The sequence below is a fragment of the Hevea brasiliensis genome, chromosome 3 (assembly GCF_030052815.1).
Source record: "Hevea brasiliensis isolate MT/VB/25A 57/8 chromosome 3, ASM3005281v1, whole genome shotgun sequence".
Classification (NCBI taxonomy): Eukaryota; Viridiplantae; Streptophyta; class Magnoliopsida; order Malpighiales; family Euphorbiaceae; genus Hevea; species Hevea brasiliensis.
Genome location: NC_079495.1, coordinates 101,699,097 through 101,717,594, shown reverse-complemented (window position 1 = coordinate 101,717,594; position 18,498 = coordinate 101,699,097). Strand labels below are relative to the sequence as shown.

The following is an 18,498-nucleotide window of genomic DNA, read 5'->3' as shown; positions in this document are numbered from 1 at the left end:
CCAGACAGTTCAGAGGAGCGGGTTGGCCTTGGATCCGATTAAGCATTTAGATGACCACAATCATAAACCGGGTCGAATATAAATTGGTCATAAATCAAGACGGAGATTTTTTTTTAAGGTGTGTTTATAAAAAATTAAAAAATCAAAACGTTATAATTTATAAATTTTAAAAAGAATAATTATTAATTTAAGTTAATATTTAAATTCAAATCACATTAATTGCCCTTATTAACTTGCTCCAAACACGCCTTAGCGATATCATTCCAAATAGAATTGTTAAGCCTTTCGATACCTCAGTTGTATGCTCCAACTTCCTCTGTGGTCATGGCTACAACTCTGCCATGGCGGCATCCACCGCCTCCGTTGCGCCTGCACAGGCGCCCAATCCCCTTTCATAACGCAGTCACTGTGCGTGCCTTCCAGCGCAGCGACTTCGACAGGTTCGCTAGGGATGCCTGGCGCACTGCTAACGATGGCTTTGAGCAGCTGATATTTGAGACCAAGAAGACCGCAGAGCGTATTGACCGCAGATACTCCGTCTCCCGCCGTCTTAATTCTGTCGCCCAATCTGCCGCTGACCGCTTCCGTGAGATTGATAGAGAGCTGGAGATTCGTGTTCGGTGGCGCACATTTTCCATGGATTTTGTTAGAAATTGGCCTAGGGTTTGTTCCTTTCTGTTCTATGCTTTTGGTTTTAATATTAATTCTCTAAATTGTCCAAAATGTCGAGTTTTACTGGGGATTACAAGGTTTTCTTCTTTGCTGAGAAAGGAAGTTCATTCTCATCCAGTGTCTATGTAAAACTCATTCTTTGTGGCTTATTATTGGGAATTTCTATTTTATCCCAGTAATTCATCCCTCAATGCTTTGCTGACTCCAGAAAACTTCAAATTTGGTTTCATTTTTATTTATTTATTTATTTATTTATTTTGCTTCTCAATCTGGGTGTTACCAATTTATTGGAAGGTACCTTTCACCACCAATTGACAGCAAAAACAGAGTTAATACTCTCTGCTTGAACAGATTTAATACTGTATAGACTTTGGCAAGAGCCGTTGGTTATCTTACCATCATTGTTGTTATTCTTGCAGTACAGGAGGCAGCTTAATAATTTTCTGGATACACCATTGGGAAGAAGTTTTGCTGTGAGTATAATCCCTCTATACCTGAAATACTTCTGAAGAATGAAATTGCTATTAATGGCCATTAGTATCTCCCAATCATTATTGTGGATGATCTGTTGTACTCTCATTTCTGAATTGTTCTAATGACTGTACGAGCTATTTGTTAAACGATATGTTAACAAACAACCTCAGCAGCTTATTCACAGTTATGTGGTATCTGTTAGATGAGTTTAACTAGTTTGTATGAATTTCAAGATGGGATCATATTGAATATAGATATGAGTAATGTTGCATCTTCTGTTATATGAATTTCATATAAATTATTTCGGTTTCAGTGTGGAAACCGTGCATAAAGGGTGTATAAGATTATGGATAAATTAAAATTCTTAGGGGAGATGACAGGGAAACTATAGAAGGCCAATGGGGAGGAGTTTGATATTTAAAATGACATCCTATGAAATGGCTGCTGTCTTGCACCTATAAGATAAATCAAGAAGCCCACAAAATTGAGAAAGTTGGAGTAAGATATTTCCCATGTTGCAGGTAGCTGTTACATATTATAGAAGAAGGACGAATATTATAGAATAAGGAAGAAGAATGTTAATCAGTAGTGGCTGTTAGTAGTTAGTTAGCTGGGGAATTTGGAGGGAATTGCTTGTAACAGCTTTTGGAGGGAATTTCTAGAAGTAGCTCAGATTTGGTAAGAAGCAGTTATTGCTGAGAATATATAGGGAGGACTGATGCCTGTACAGATTCATTCCAGAATCTAATCAATAATATTCTCTCTCTTCTCTAAATCTCCATTTTTTTCCTCATCTCATTCTTTTCTCTTCTCATCCAGTCTCATTCTTGTTCTGTTCTAGTTGATACTTTGCAAATTGGTATCAGAGCCTTGATCTGAGCTGGGTTTGCTTCCAATATTTTCTGCGGGAGTCACAACCCTGTGCAGATTCATGGTAGTCTTCTAAAATTCCAGAATTCCAGGATTTTCTCTGCTTTTCTCTCTCTCTTCTTTCCCTCTATTCCTTCTTCTCTTCTTCCTTGAAATTTCTTCCCTTTCTTCTCTCCTTGAAATTTCTTCCCTTTCTCACCTATATTTCTCCTTCTTCTGTCTTTCTTGAAATTCTTGAATTACATTTCTTTCTTCTTCTGTTAATTTCTGGTTCTTTATTTTGTTTTTCTTCTTTAATTTTTCACATGCTACATTTCAAGAAACCTGTTTCTTCGCCTGCTTTTTCTCTAATTTCTTCTTCCTATTTTCTTGACTTTCTCTCAAAATTTCCTTTCCCTGAGTTCTTATTCTGTTTTCCGATAATCAAATTTTTTACCTTTCTTGATTTTCTTTGCTTCTTGAAGTTTCGTCACGTGTGAGTTTTGCTTCCAATCCATTCCACTGGTATCACAAGAATGACTAGATCTGGGGTAGTTACTCAAGACTCAAGGATCTCTAAGTTGGAGGAATTAGTTATGGTTTTGCAGGCAGAATTCAAGAAGGATAGGGATGATTTGAGAGAGGAGTTGCGAGCCATTTTTGGGAATCTTTGCCTGATGTAAGCAAAGGAAGTGGTCCTGGAGTAAATGAAGAAGTGGGAATCTATGTTGTTGTCCTTGGGTGTAAGGGTATTCTCCCTAATCCAAAGGAGAAAGTCAACCAGCAGCAATGAGGAATTATTAGCTATAGATCAGCTGCTGAGAATGAAGATAAACATATAATTGATGAAGATCAACTTCTTGAAAATTATGACAAATTAAATGAAGACCAAAATGCTTCCAATGAAGTTTTTAAAAATGATAAGGGCACTGAGCAAGAGCCAGATTTTCTTGCTGATATATTTGGTATGAATGAAGATTCTAAGGAGGAAAATGATGGAGAAGAGGATAATGGACAACCAGAGTTTGCAATGGAGAAAATAGGAGGTGAATTTGAAGTGAATTTTGAAGAATCTTGAACATGTCTTTGTTGTGAAGACAGACCATAGATTCCTTTTTAGTTTTAGCAAGACTTTTCCAGGGGAATATGCTGCTGGATATTAACTCAACTCAATTCAACTCAACTAAGCCTTTATCCAAAAAATTTGGGATCGACTATATGGATTCGCTTTCTCCACTCTAAACGATTTTGGGTTAAATCTTCAGAAATGTGTAATGCTTCTAGGTCATGTTGTACTACTCTCCTCCAAGTCAATTTAGGTCTACCCCTTTTTTCCTTTCTATCCTCTAACCTATTGTGCTCTACTTGTCTAACTGGAGCCTCCGTATATCTATGCTTCACATGACCAAACCACTTCAATCTCCCTTCTCTCAATTTATCCTCAATTGGCACTACTCCTACCTTTTCTCTAATACTCTCATTACGGACTTTATCTAGTCTAGTATGGCCACTCGTCCATCTTAACATTATCATCTCTGCAACTCTTATCTTAGACACATACGACTCCTTCAGTGCCCAACAATTACTACCATATAACATAGCCGGTTGTATGGTTGTACGGTAAAATTTTCTTTTCAACTTATTGGGAATCTTACGATCACATAAAACTCCCGTGGCACGTCTTCACTTCAACCATCCGGCTTTAATCCTATGACTAACATCCTCCTTACATCCCCCATCTACTTGAAGGACTGAGCCGAGATATTTAAAGTGATTACTTTGGGACAGTACCACTCCATCCAAACTAACTCCTTCCCTATTACCAGTTTAGCCTTCATTGAACTTTGGGGATAGTAAAATTTGAGTTGACATCTTATAGTCATATAATCCTTAAAGAGAATGAATTTGAAATTTGGAGTAGACAGAGGAAGAAAATGTGTCCTTTAAGATACTACTATCATTTACTGCTCAAAGAAAATGAATTTGAAATTTGAAGGAGACAGAGGAAGAAAATACAATCCTGTCAATGGATGAGAGATAATTTGTGTAACTAGCTCAATTTCCAGAATTTTTATCTTCTTGGGGACAAGAAGATTCTCTTGGGGAGGGTATTGTTACATATTATAGAAGAAGGAAGAATATTATGGAAGGAGGAAGAAGAATGTTTATCAGTAGTGGTTGTTAATAGTTAGTTAGCTGGGCAATTAGGAGGGAATTGCTTGTAACAGCTTGTGACTGCTGTAACAGCTTTTGGAGGGAATTTCTAGAGGTGGCTCAGATCTGTTAGGAAGCAGTTATTGCTGAGAATATATAGGGTGAACTGATAGCTGTACGGATTCATTCCAGAATCTAATCAATATTCAATAATATTCTCTCTCTTCTCTAAATCTCTATTCTCTTCTCACCTCATTCTTTTCTCTTCTCATCCAGTCTCATTCTTGTTCTGTTCTAGCTGATACTTTACAGTAGCTAATCCTCATGTCAACAAATATATCGCACATTTAAGACAACGATTTTGTTGATGAAATTATGTATGAGTTGCAACATTTTAGATATTTGGAATCTTAGGCTTTCTCATAAGAGAGAGAATATAATCTTTCAACAATCACTCCTTTTTTCTCCCATTTTGGTACTCCAACACCAAATCAGAAAGGCAGTTTGCAAAAATGCGTTTTCGGAATGCTAATGAAGTTAAAGTACCCATAAAGATTTTGGATTTGATGCATTGCATTCTTTATGACCTTGAAGATAAGGAGAATGATCGTAGATGAGAAAATTAAGGGCCTAAGTGCTGACATCACAAGTCAAAATTACAGTTTGCTTGGTAAATTTTTGTCAGTTCATAGATGCATCATAGGTCAAAGAATGAGTCACTCTATTATGAAATTTTAGGATGGAGGGCTAATGAATGGGTCTGAGATTGCTTGTGTGGATTAATAAGATCATGCTCTCCCAATCCTACATGAACAGTTGTATTTTATTTGGAATTTGACTAGTGAGTGTCAGAATGTAACTGGGTTTAGAAAAAAAAAAAAAGTTCACTGAGATACAGACAGTCACATGACTGAAATTCCATCCATATCTTCAGTTGATATTGACGTGCTAAGACAGTAAGACTCAGGAATATTATGACCTTCCTTTCATGGGTGGAACAATGCTTCTCATAATCTAAAATGATATTTGTTTCACTCTTTACTCGTTAGCCACTTTTCTTTATGAATACAGTATTTTTAGTATCTTTAGGACGATGCAATGCGAAATGTTTTATTGACAAAGTTAGTGATGAGTAGCTTTAGTGGCCAGCGTTCATATTGATTTTTCTTCGGTCTTTTTGTGGTAGTTGCTTCTTTAAGCACCTGTCTTGCAGTTTCAGTTATCTGTTTATTTTATATTGTCTTTGTAGACTATTTTCTTCCTCTGGTTTGCATTATCTGGGTGGCTGTTTCGCTCCTTGATATTTGCTACATGGGTTCTGCCATTTGCTGCACCTCTTCTCATTGGGACCGTGGCAAATAATCTTGTTATTAAGGTATACCTTTTTATTTGTACTTTCATATATTTTTTTACTTTATTTGTTTTATTAGTTTAACTTATTCTATTTATTTACATTGCAAGTGGATGTCAGCTGTATGACATTTAAGTATTTGACTACATCGTAAATTTTTTTTTTTTTTTTTTTTTTTTTTTTTTTCTGTTTGGGGGCAGAATGGGTATGGGCTTGGGTTACACAATGGATTGTAGGCCAGCCCTTTTCTCTAACCTGATCTTGTCCAATAATTCCACCAATATCTGGCTATGTGGGGACTCAAACTTGAGATCCCCCACTCTCCATAGTCCACAAAAGTGGGAAGACCAACTGAGTTAGGCCTGTTTCGTTTTGTGTGGATGCTTCTTTAGGTGATGCAGGACAGCATGCAGGTCTTAGAATTAGTGTTGAAATTTGGGCTTTGTGAAGGCTAAAAATGAGCAGGAACTTAGGTGGAGAGTTAGGGTTTGTTAAAGGATGGAATTGGGAAGTGAATTTAAACAAGAAAGAAATTTGTAGGCTTTGAACAGTAAAATGAAAGGTTGAGGCTTCATATATAAACTTCCATAGGCATCACACCTATGCTTGAATTGCATCACACACTTAGAACATAACTGATGGAATTTGTATTGATCAAAACTATGAAACAACGTTACAATTATTGGTACTTGTAGACTAAAATTAATCCTTAACTTTTAAAGACTTAGATTCTAAAAAGTAAAACTTAACCTTTGGGGCTTTTGGTTACCGAAATTCAACATTACTATTTGGAATTAATTTTCCTGGGAAAGTGGGAAAATGATATTTAGAATTTAACATTATCATGTTCAGTTATAATTTCAATTTCCATTGGAATGTATAATTCTTAAGTTTGATTAGGTTGTGAGAAAGTAAAATAAAGTGAAGTAGATTACCACAATATCCCTAGTTTAAATTTATCATATAAATATGTACTTACACAATGAAGTTTGCCATAATAATCACACTTGCACAAAATATAGCTATTATTTCAAAAAATATTTTGAACAATAAAAAATATATGATTAAAATAGAAAAGTGAAGTGAAAAAGTTTAAAAAAGAGGAGTCAATTATTAAAAATCAACTAAGAGACTATAACCTCTTGCATTTGAAATCTCCTGTCAATAGGGATTTTAGAAAAGATTTATGTAATTATTTTTTAAGTGTTATTATAAATGATGGCTTAATGTCCATATGTATATATATATATATATTTTTAAATTTTCACACCATGGGAAAGTAACTTTCCCACCCTTTGAGATGGGAAAGTACTTTTCCATATACACAGAAAAGTAGAGGTGGTACCCATTGATTTAGAATTTAGAAATTAAACTTTCCTAGGAATGTTACGTCCCCATATAAACCAAAGACTGGAATTTAACGTTCCTGGTTATTCTCTTGGCAGATTCCGACTACCAATCGTCCCCTTTAAGTAATCAAAAAAGTGATTCTTAAGCAACAAGGACTCTAAATAAGGACTTCTATAGAAATCTAGATCTTTCCAGCAAATATGGAATTACAAAAATATCTAGTGTTATAAATGGACAAATAAGTAAAAATAAAAAAAGAACTAGAAAGTACCATATAATTTTCCCAGTGAACGCTTCAGTAAAACTGAACCATAACCCTAAGCTTCTCAGGTATTTGTCTATTTGACTATGAAATTTGTTGAATTCCTTGGCTGTGTCATTAGGCCATGAGCTAAGAGTCATGTAGACAAAATGATCATGGTTACAATTTGTCTAGCTCAAAGGTTTCACTCATTTTAAAGATGATGGTTGATGTGATGTATACTTGTGGGTTTTAATCAATCTTTGTTCCATATGCTGATATCAGCTTGCTCATTTTCTTGAGTTCTGAAAACTTTTTTTCTCTTATTATTTTCCTATTTGTCTTGTTTACTTTTGATAAGTGCGGACTGTTACTCCTCTCTCTCTCTCTTGAACTTCAAATGAAAGTAGATGAAACTGGAAGCTGATTTTTGTGTTTCTTTCTCTTCTTTTTCATGGAAAATTAGTTTCTTACTTTCCGATGCTTATGAATTATGCATTTGATTTGGCCATATGAGTTCTTTCTTATATACAACTTTTGAATTTTTTTTCTTGTAAATGATTTATTCCAAATGAACCCTATATAGAAGTGGGCAAGCTTTTAATTCTCTCTCTCTCTTCTAAGATGCGCTCTCGCTCTCTCTCTTTCTCTTTCTCTCTCATGCACACACACACACACACACACCCAATTACCATCATCAGAATTTGATGAGCTTCGGATTTGTTTTTCAAAATGTTCCCTTAGGCAAGTTTAGGCTGAAATTATTTGGTTTTCTATTTTTGTTTCAAGAATGAGCTGTCTTGAGTAGATTACAGAAGATGGCAAGAGCTTTAATTTGAGACAAGATAGAGATAGAATCCACAGGAGAAGGGTTATAGTTCTATTTGGAAATTAAGGAGAATTACGTGAAGCTAAATAAGAAATCACCATAAATTTTGAACATATTTGTTTATTGAATGGAGAAGCTGAATAAGATATATTAATTATATTGGGAAATGCCCACAAATTTTGAATTGTGTAGCAACTAAGAAGAAAGATTTTAAGTTGTAGCACAACCTACCAAACTCGCCTTCTTTCTCTCCCCCTTTCTTTATCTTGAGATCGTGAATTGTAGTCATGTGATATGGTGTGTCCTAAAAGCACGTGCATACCAAATGATGCTTTTGAGACTGATATATCTCGTGGAAATATTCACCTAGTACTTATTTCTGAATCAGATGGCTTAATTTGATCATTGATGGATTGTTTGCTAAATTATTAATATGTTGATAATCTATATATCCTAACTGAACTTGTCCTCCAATTTATGTTCATATGTTCTGTCGGGATGCTTTATGCATCAACTTCCATTAATTTCTTATTGACAACTTATTGTTACCGAAACAAATAACCATACTGGTCCATTGGCCTTTTATATTGAAATTTGGCAGGGGGCTTGTCCAGCATGTAAGAGGCAGTTTGTTGGTTACAAAAACCAAGTAATTCGATGTGCTAGCTGTGGTAACATTGTGTGGCAGCCAGAAGGAGACTTCTTTTCAAGAGGTGGTAGAGGTAGAGGGACCTCTCCATCGAAATCTGATGGTGATATAATTGATGTTGAGTTTGAGGAGAAATAACCCTAGATGCTTGGTTGAAAGTGATGGTTCACTTCATGCAGACTCTGCATGGCATGCGAATACTAAAGTAGATTATTATTATTATTATTTTCTTTTTGGGTTGGGGATTCCATGCATGTGATGTTTAGACCTAAAGCTTCGTTGTTCAAGTTAGTTTTCTCATCTTCCAAGTGCTCCTCTAGGAATAGTTGAATTATTTCAGCTTGTACACTATCTTTATTCCACCCGGTTGAGAGAGACTTTGGAAATGTACAATACCCTTGTTCATAGATCATTACAGAATAATCTTTTTCTCACGGTACAATGTGTGGCAAAAATTAGCTAGGAGCAATTTTTCGTGATCAACATGCTGTGTCTCGAGGGAGTAAACCATGGACGTTCATTCATTGTATGCTAGTATCTGTATGACATTAAGGTCCATTTATTTTTTGGGTTCCTCTAAATGATATACTTATTTTACTTTGAGAAAGCATTATACAATTTATCGTAACACTTAATATCTATATAGTTTAATTAGTTATTAAGAATTAAATAATTAAAAATCATACAATTTATACATTTTACATTATTTATTAAGATATTTCTATATAATTTAATTAGTTATTTTTTATGAAATAATAGTTTAATTAGTTATTAAAATTTCTATAATTAAGAATTATAATGTATATTATATAATTCAAATTGTAACTTTAAACGAGAGATCGAAAGCGAGAAATGGAGAGAAATATAAGTGGTTAATTCAAACTTCAAGGTCTATTAGAGATAAAGCAGCGGTGACGATGCGATATATTAGTGATAAATTTAAATCTACCTTAAAGATTTAAAATTTAGAAGGAACGAGAGAAGAAAGGAGGGTTGATGGATTGAGAACGAGAAATAGTAATGGTAATAATGTTAGTTTAAATATAAAAAATGTTTAAATATTTCACTTTTAAAAATTACTTAGTTTTGATTTATTTAATAATTTAATGAGGATAAATCATAAAATGAATTTTATAGGGAAAATTTAATTTAATTATTATTTATTATTCTATACATTTAATTATTATATTAATTTATTAATTTTTTTTATATAATTATAAATTTATTATTTATAATAAATAATATAGGCCTTTTAGTGATATATTATACTTTGATTAATCATTAAACATAAATATATGTCATATATCACTTTATGATTAAATATTTGTATTCAAGTTTTATATATATCTTTGGCCTTGAAATGCAATTTAGCATTTTTTAAAAATTAATAGGAATTTAAGTATATTCTTATAATCCAAGTATATATTGAAAATATCTTCTAACATTTTAATCTTATTTTTTCTATAAAAATATATTGATTTTCATACAACTTATAAATAATTATATTGTATATATCTTAATTATATAATAATTTATAATCATTTCAAATAATAGTTCCTAATATATAGTTTTATAAAGTAAGCATAAATAAAATTAATATATTTACAAAATATAATAATTAATAAAAATAAATTTATAAATGAGTCAATTTATAAATTTATTTAACAAACCCCTTAATGAATATATTTAATGAGTTAACTCGAGAAATTATTAAACAATTGTGTTTTATGAGCCTTCAAATGTGTCAATCCAAATAATAATAATTAAAAATATAAATAATACTCTTATTTTAATAAACTCTCAATTAATTAAAAATATTATATATTATTTTAATTATTTTAATAAATTAACTATTTTTAAATACATATTAACTAAATAATTAAAATAATATTTATATTTAAATTAATTTACAAATTAAAAAATATATATTTTAATTCAAAGTTAGAATTATGTTACCAACTTAGTAATTCTTTGTCGTTATTATTATAGGTAAATTGCAAAATTTTATTTTGTTTTTCCCTCCATGTCCAACGTCCGAACTTCTGCATTTCATTTAATCCATTCAGTCTCTCGACCTGTTTGCTGTTGTGCGTCTCTCCTTTTCTAAATTAGGGTTTCTTGCGGATTCTTTCTGTCTTAGACGCTTATAATGCTGACGCCGAGAAGACGATAAGTGAGTGAGCTTTGTTACCTGATTTCAACATTTTTTCCTTCAATTTTTCTTTATGTGGAAAATTAGGGTTTCGATTTTAGTCATAAGCATGTGATTATCTATTGTTAATTTCCTTGGCAAAGGGAAGCGGCTAGGCGTTTCAGTTTCAGAAGAGCGAAAGTAGCTGCCATGGAGAGCCCTAAAGAAGACGCGCCGGTTGTGATTCTGGATCGACTTTCTAGGGCATCCAGAGGAAAACGGTAAGAATGTTGAATGTGATAGTTGATTTTGTCTTAATTTATATGTATTTTTAATGACGTTTATAGAACATTGAACTTTTGGTTACAGTGACAATTTTTCATGTACATAAGAAACATCATTTTGTACCCTACCTCTTATAGGATGAACAAGTTGCTTGATGAGGAAATTGAAGAGGACGAGTTGTTCTGGAATCAGGATGCTCTAAAAGAGGTTCCTACTTTAATAGCCTGTTTTTCATTTCTGTTTGTTATTTACATTTTTAATTCTAATGCTCTGTATATACTGTTAAGATCCCATTGGTTTGGGATAGGGATAGGGTAATATAATTACCGCCTTATATGGCCTTGCACCCTTGAGCTAACTTTGGAGGGAGTTAGGCCCGGTCCATTTTCTTAAGACTGTATTAGAGGCTCCCAACCAATGTTGGGGCCTCCTGTAAGCATTTCATGCTTCGGTGTTTGGTCATGGGCATGAGGGGGCGTGTTAAGATCTCACATTGATTTGCGATAGGGTAATGTGCCCTTATATGGCCTTGGACATTCCTCCCCCCTGAGCTAACTTTTGGAGGTGAGTTAGGTCCAGTCCATTTTCTTAAGATATACCCTTTTGGTTCAAAGTTTGTGCTTTGTTTATTATGCATTTGTTTTTTAAGATTCCCTTTGCTTAGGAGAATAATGTGGCTCAAATTGTATCTGGAGTAATAAAACAGATTGTTAAATAAGATTATACTCATGATCTTTATCTTCTGTTCTTGTTTATATCTTTCTAGGAAGAAAATGATACTAATTATGAAGAAGAGCCAGAAGTCGCGGATGAGTTTGATAGTGATTTTGATGATGATGTGAGTATTTTTGCCATTTGTATTTACTTTTTTGTTTATACCTCCATCTTATGATCATCTTTTTAATGTGATGATTACTATTTCCAACTTTAGTAAGCATGAATACCACCTTCTGTTGGTGCTAGGAGCCTGAACCAGATGAAGAAGCAGAAAATGTTGCTGATGAAAGGTTTAGCATCTCTTAGCTCAACCAAACTCTATAAGCTTTTTTTTTTTTTTTTTTTCCTTTTCTAATTATTCAGCTGTTTTTTTAGGACACAGACAAAGAAACGGCTTATATTTCCTGGAAAGCCTTCAACAAAGAAGAAAAAGAAGAAGAAAGTCCTTTCCAAGATAGATAGGGCTTCCAAGGATGAAAAATCAGCTGAGCAGTCTACTGCCCCAGAACAACATGATACCCCTGATGATGGTGAAGTTGAGAGAATAGTAAGGAAATCTACAAGAACATCAGTTATTGTTAGACAAGCTGAGAGAGATGCAATACGTGCAGCTCTGCAGGCTACAATAAAGGTTAGTTCTTGGTTATTGTTATTGCAGTGAGAACATAATCTGGTATTTTGCTGCTTATCATTCATTTTGAGTTATCATATGATTCAGATTCATATCAGTAAAGAAAGATTAGATTTGAGGACTTCATAATTTGGATAGTTATACTGTTTTGAGGACAGGAACACTGGGAAGCTTGATTGACTTGATCTTGTCCTCGAGGACTCTCCAGAACATGCAATTGAAGGAGTCTTTTAGTTTTTGGTTGACTATCTCCTTTCTACATAGTACATTAAGTACCTATTTATCGGATTGCAAATCCTAATTATACATGGAAAAGTTTATTAAAAGTAATAGTACTTTAAATACAAGGAAATAAAACCTAAACTAATTAAATTACCTCTGTTACAAACTCTGTTATGACTTATAGATAATTTTATAATTGTAATATGTCTACATTGCCCTACTTGTGGTATCTAGCCATCTTAGTCTTTGATTCCTTTCAAAATTTTGCTACTTTGTATTTGTATGACATGCTAACAGTAAAACCTCCAAAATGAAAGTAGAAAATTTCAACTGAATAGCAAGTAGCAACCATTCAAATTTAAAACATTCAGTTCTCTAATTTAGTCAAATATTCATTTGATCTTTTCATCAGCCTATAAAACGAAAAAAGGAAGGTGAAGAGAAGAGGATGACACAAGAAGAAATGCTTCTGGAAGCTGCTCAAACAGGTTTCAGCTGATGTGTTGACTGAAACTGTTATTATGGTTGTTCAAAGTTACACTGCTGTTTCCTACGTCTCACTTGATCCCAAATTAATTGCTACATGTTATCATTGTGCAGAAATCATGAATTTGAGGAATTTAGAGCGTGTTTTGGCAAGGGAAGAAGAAGTTAAGAAAAGAGCAATTGTGCATAAAGCTGTCTACAGCGGCCCACAGATACGATATTTCTCTAAAGATGGTAAACTATTGTTCATTAGTGATCCAAGTCATCTTTTAGACCCCCATGGATGAATCTACAACTGTTAAGATCTATAACAGTATTCATTGTTGTTCGGAACTATAGATGTTAATGCTTAAGTTTCTTGCAGGTTTGTCATATCTAGAATTCAGAGGAGTATCATTTCAGTCAGAGATTTCAACTGCATCTGTTCCATGTAAGTTAAGCTTTAAGTATTGTGCTTTCAAGCTTTGTGTCAGTGACAATGGTGATGGTTTCTGGAGAAAACAGAAACCAGTTCAAAGTTTCACACAATCACCACCCTATAAGTTGATGGTCAATGGAGCTATTTTCTTTTGTCATTGTTTTAAATTTTGTCTCAATGCATTAGTGAAGAGCCTCTTGCTCTTGATACATTTTGTCAGAGCCTCTGCATTTAACCTTTGTACCCCATGCCATAATATTTACTTGATCTGGTATGCATGAGCATAATCAGTTGAAAGATGAAGATTTCATGACGTAGACAGCTGGTCTTCTATTGGATATGGAGAGAATGCTACATCAATATTTTTCTTTACACAGCATTTAGTGCATGTGTGCATTGTCTGGCAGAGTGGCACAATTTTTGTGCATGATATGGAGGATTTCTATATAACTGGTTTGAACATCTTTCTGAATTTATATAAAAATAAGGAGAAACATGGCCTGTTAGTTTTGAATTGACTTTTTCTACTCGGAATATAAGGTTTGAACTTAGCAGTTCAAGAGAACTGCCTTCTATGATCAAGGTGCAAATGAAGAGTTCAGTACCACCCTTTTTAATCTGTTCCTTTATAGATGATTCCTTAGAGCCTGGCCATTTATTTGTGTTTGGAAAATGAAGGAGATATCATTGGGATTTAGATTTTTGCCCTAGTTTTATGGTCTTCAAAACCTTTACCTCCTTAAATGTTATAGGCTTCAGGTTTAGACAAGTTGGAATGAGGTAAAAAAATTTTTTTTTTTTTTGCTGGTTTAGGCATTTATATATGCTTAACATTTTTTCTTTCGAATCTGGAGAGTTTTATTGATATTATGTTCTTTACTACTTTGATTTTGAATTTTCATATTGATCTATTTCAGATCCAGAGAAGGCCGTGTGTGCTGTAACAGGTTTGCCTGCCAAGTAAGGCTCATTTTCATGTTGGTGGTGATTAGTCATTGTATGTTTGAAATATCAGTTTAAGCTAGCATGTGATGTAGAACCAGAACACTCTCAAAGAAGAAACAAAGGTCTCATATTTATTAATTCTCAATTGTCATATAATAAAACTTTAGGAAAACACCTAGATTACTTATGTGTTTATAAACTAATAACTAATCCTACTACTACTAAGGTTAGGAATTGCAAAGTGGAAAATTCTAAACCCACTATAACAATTTAAATATTCCTAATAATAACAGAATTCCTAAATAATATAAACCTAAACTTCCTAATTGTACTAAAAAATTTGAATTAAGGGTCTTAATTTCCCAATTAAGAATCAAATAAAAATAATTTCTAAATCTAGTTTTCCTTGACTGCATTAATGTGATTGCAACCTTTTGAATTGAGATGATATTTTATAAGCAATTGTAGTTTGTGAGTATGTGGTTTTCTGTTGGTGCATATCCCCTTGAGTTTTGGTTATGTGTACGCTAATCAATTCAAAAAATTAAATAAAATGGACAAAAATGAAGAGTTGATAAAGTTAACTAATGATCTATCTTGTGGTCAGTCTTTGAACATTCTGCATTTGCATACTACCTCGATAAGTTGAATGCTTGTGGCCACATCACCATTCACTTTGAATTTGAATGGAATGGTAGTAGTGGTAGGCAAAGAGCTTTTTAATGATGGCCACTGATTGAGTGGAGTTCAATGAAAACAGCACCTCATAGAAGGATCAATTTATGAGTGGTTGATCCAGAATTCTTTTCTTAAGAAAATAAATCTTTACAGTAATTGAGTGGTTGTTAGTTGTTACTGTGTGTTTTTTATTTTGTGCAACATTTAGAAAAGAAAAACTGGTCATTTAGGCATTATTTCTTGCTAATGCACTAATAAGCATTAAGCAAGATTCAACTAAACAAAGTTTCTGGAATTGGTTTCTTGCTGTGCAAAGACCTATGACATCTCATCAACTTGTGTGCAGGCAAGCTGATGCGCTGACATGCTAAGCAGCCTTTGCAAATTTGTTTTTCATATCAATTTGATGGCTGATAGACAAGTATACTTGCACTAACACAACTATGCTTTATGGATAACCTTTGTGTTTAAATTATTAATTCATGCTGTAGGTATCGTGATCCAGAGACAGGGCTACCTTATGCAACAAAAGAAGCTTTCAAAATTATTCGCCAGCGGTATGGTTTCTTTTCCTCTTTGTCCTTCATGGCTGGCATCTTGGGAATTGATTAGACATTTTACATACATTTGGGTCACATCTATATTATCCCCTCTATCTGTTTCGTGTTTATTTTCAAGATTTGTATAAAGGTCATTGGTGTTCAGGGGCAGCACATCTATCTAGTAGGTTCGTCATTTCATCTTTGTCCTAGGAATTTGAGCTGTTCCCTTTCTCAATCTTTTATTGGTTCAAATCAATTGTTTATTCATCTGTTTGCATTTGTGCCATCTGGAGTAAAATCTTTATTTGATGGTTTAGTCAATAAGAGGTTTCTTGCTCTCTTCTTTCCCTGGCCAGAAGGGAGAAAGAAAGAGTAATAATGTTATGGCGAGGGTAGTTCCACTTGATAGGTCTTCAAGGGGGCATTCCAACAGTGCTGGATGCTTGAAATTTCCTTTAGGTTCTAGGTTCCAATCTTGATAAGTTTTTATGTTCTTTGCTCAGCTCGTGTATTCAACCTTCAAAAATTATTAGATGTTCTTGAAAATTTCCAATTGGTTATTGGTGCAACATTTATTTATTTTGTTGTTTTGGGGAAGAAAGGAGAGAGAGAGAGGACAGAGAAGAAAAGGGGGGGGGGGCGGCCCGGGGTAGGTTGTTACTGTGACTTCACATTATAATCAGTTAAACGTACAATATGAAGTGTACAAGATATTTACATAGATAACATTCTTATGCTTTTTTTTATCATTTTTTTTCTCTAATAAAAAAAAAAAAAGAAAGAAACAAAAGAAAATGTTAAACCTAATGTCTCTATGTTTGTCTGATATTGCAGCTTAGAGGACGAAAATAACATCAAAAAGGAAATGGACATGGGAGCTTTATTTGATTCACTTAATGGGAAAGGATTCCTGGGTAGAAGGAAGAGATCCCCCATCTCCAATAGAGGCAAAATGTCGAATTTCTCCTACTTGGCTCAATTTGGCAGGATTTCTACTATAGAAATTGACTCTTCGGAATAGGATATGAATCTATAGCCTTGTACATCATTCTCTTAGAAAAAGGGTAAATTTTTAATAAATTTAAACTTTTCATGGATTGATTAATGGGATGATGATATTATCACATTAAACTCCTGGATGGAAGAGGGCATACTTCAAAATGGCTGCCCCCGATTTTGTTAGTCATTTAATGCACAGGTAGTTGCTCATATCGATTCCGCGGAGGTAAAATGGTATTTGGATTGATGGCTGTCGTTTTGTGTGTGCGTGTAAAAGAGTATTTGGATTGATGGCTGTAGTTTTGTGGGTGGGTCGGTGGGTGGGTGTGATCTTCCTTGTTATTTCTAAAGATGGTTTGATTACTATAATGATAATAAATTTTTATTAAAAGGTTACTATTATTAATGTTTTGGCAAAAAGATTTGAGTTTAAATTAAATTTATGAATTAAAGTTGGCTTATAAAAAATAGGGATAATTTTTTAAAAATGTATTATACAATATATAAATTTTTATCGAAATAATATCATAAAATTAGTGTCGTGAACCGCATGACGGCATCCCCTTTCGCCCGCAATAGCGCCCCCCCCCCAAAAAAAACTCTCACTACTCCCTCTTGGTTAGCTAACAACCCATCGATCGGCGATATAACAACTTGACCAGTGCACATCGGCAGCCACCTAGGACCCCAAACAGCGAGCTACAACATCCCATCCGAGCGAAGATCCGATGCAATTTTGGGGGAGAGAGAAGGAATTATGCCGTGAACTTCCAAGCGTGATTCCAGTGGATTTAGACAATGGATGGAGGCATTCTTGGTGGCATTGGACTCCCAGTGAAACAAGCTTTCCAAATGGATCAACCTCGCCTCAAATGGTGCTGGAGGAAGGAGATGCAGAGAGAAAAAGAGGAGAGAGAAATAAATGGCAACGAACTTTTCTACCATTTTTCAGATGATTCAATCATCGGATCGGATAGGATCGATAATGACCACCGTTAAATTCAACACGCTGAAACTTTTAAGATGTGATCGACTTCACTTTGATTAAACATTATTTGAAAAAAGCGATTATCGGATTACATATATTAATCAATGAGATTTTAGAGTTTTTTTTTATTGTAAATTAGATGTAATTATATGATAATTATTAATACTTTATTAGTTTCTTTTAAGTGCAATTGAATTAGTGATAACTCACCAGTGCTCGAGACTGCGTTTTCGGCTTGATTCACACGCCCAATGATCTGTTCCAGAATGTGGTAATGTTTACAATCAATTCCTACATTTTACAAAGGTAAATTCAAACTTAATTTATGTAGTTTTTATCTAGTTATTAGCTAGCTAATTAATTTGTAAAATATTATTAGATTAGTGAAATTAATTAAAATGAATTTAATTAATATAAGGACAATGTAGAGAACCTTCAAAAATATTTTCATAATTTTAAAAGTATTAAAGATAATTATTTTGATTTAGAGAAGTTAGGGACTCGTGCTAAAGTTTGGAGATCTAAACTTAAATATTGTAAAATAAATAATAATATTGTGTTAAAATATTTTTTTACAATATTTTAAATTTTTCCATAAAATTATTACATGTGGTTGTTTTTAAATAATTTTCTGTTAAATTAATAAAATTTTTATAATTAATTAATTTATATAAAAGAATATTATTTTATAAAAATATTACGAGGCCAACTATATTTTTTTATCTTAATTTTAAATAAGATAATATATTTTAAATATGAAATGTTAATGAATATATTTTATTTAGTGTTATTTATAATTAAAATTATTTATATTATTAAAAATAGTATATTTATTTTTTTAATGAAATTTTATTTTTCGATAAATTGATATTTTTTTTATAATCAAT

At 33.2% G+C, this 18,498-nt stretch overlaps 2 protein-coding genes across 4 annotated transcripts; both read left to right on the top strand.

The window, feature by feature from the left end:
• Positions 1 to 234: 234 nt before the first annotated feature.
• Positions 235 to 9,187, top strand: LOC110668764 (uncharacterized). Its single transcript, XM_021830136.2, has 4 exons — positions 235 to 663; positions 1,092 to 1,145; positions 5,399 to 5,524; positions 8,522 to 9,187. The coding sequence occupies exons 1-4, from the start codon at positions 325 to 327 to the stop codon at positions 8,705 to 8,707; spliced, it is 705 nt and encodes a 234-aa protein (XP_021685828.2). The 5' UTR covers positions 235 to 324; the 3' UTR covers positions 8,708 to 9,187.
• A 1,395-nt stretch (positions 9,188 to 10,582) lies between these two features.
• LOC110668722 (SWR1 complex subunit 2) lies at positions 10,583 to 16,717 on the top strand. Of its 3 annotated transcripts, XM_021830050.2 has the most exons (13): positions 10,583 to 10,742; positions 10,865 to 10,981; positions 11,123 to 11,192; positions 11,752 to 11,823; positions 11,949 to 11,992; positions 12,078 to 12,333; positions 12,968 to 13,043; positions 13,156 to 13,275; positions 13,406 to 13,471; positions 14,377 to 14,419; positions 15,574 to 15,639; positions 15,761 to 15,809; positions 16,459 to 16,596. In XM_021830050.2, exons 2-12 carry the CDS (start codon positions 10,911 to 10,913, stop codon positions 15,768 to 15,770), a joined length of 894 nt encoding a protein of 297 aa, XP_021685742.2. In that variant the 5' UTR covers positions 10,583 to 10,742; positions 10,865 to 10,910; the 3' UTR covers positions 15,771 to 15,809; positions 16,459 to 16,596. The 3 variants fall into 3 exon arrangements, with proteins under 3 accessions (XP_021685742.2, XP_021685741.2, XP_058000195.1); XM_021830049.2 differs by lacking the exon at positions 15,761 to 15,809 and having other exon boundaries at positions 16,459 to 16,717; XM_058144212.1 differs by lacking the exon at positions 15,761 to 15,809 and having other exon boundaries at positions 10,589 to 10,742; positions 10,870 to 10,981; positions 16,459 to 16,717.
• The last annotated feature ends 1,781 nt before the right edge of the window (positions 16,718 to 18,498 follow it).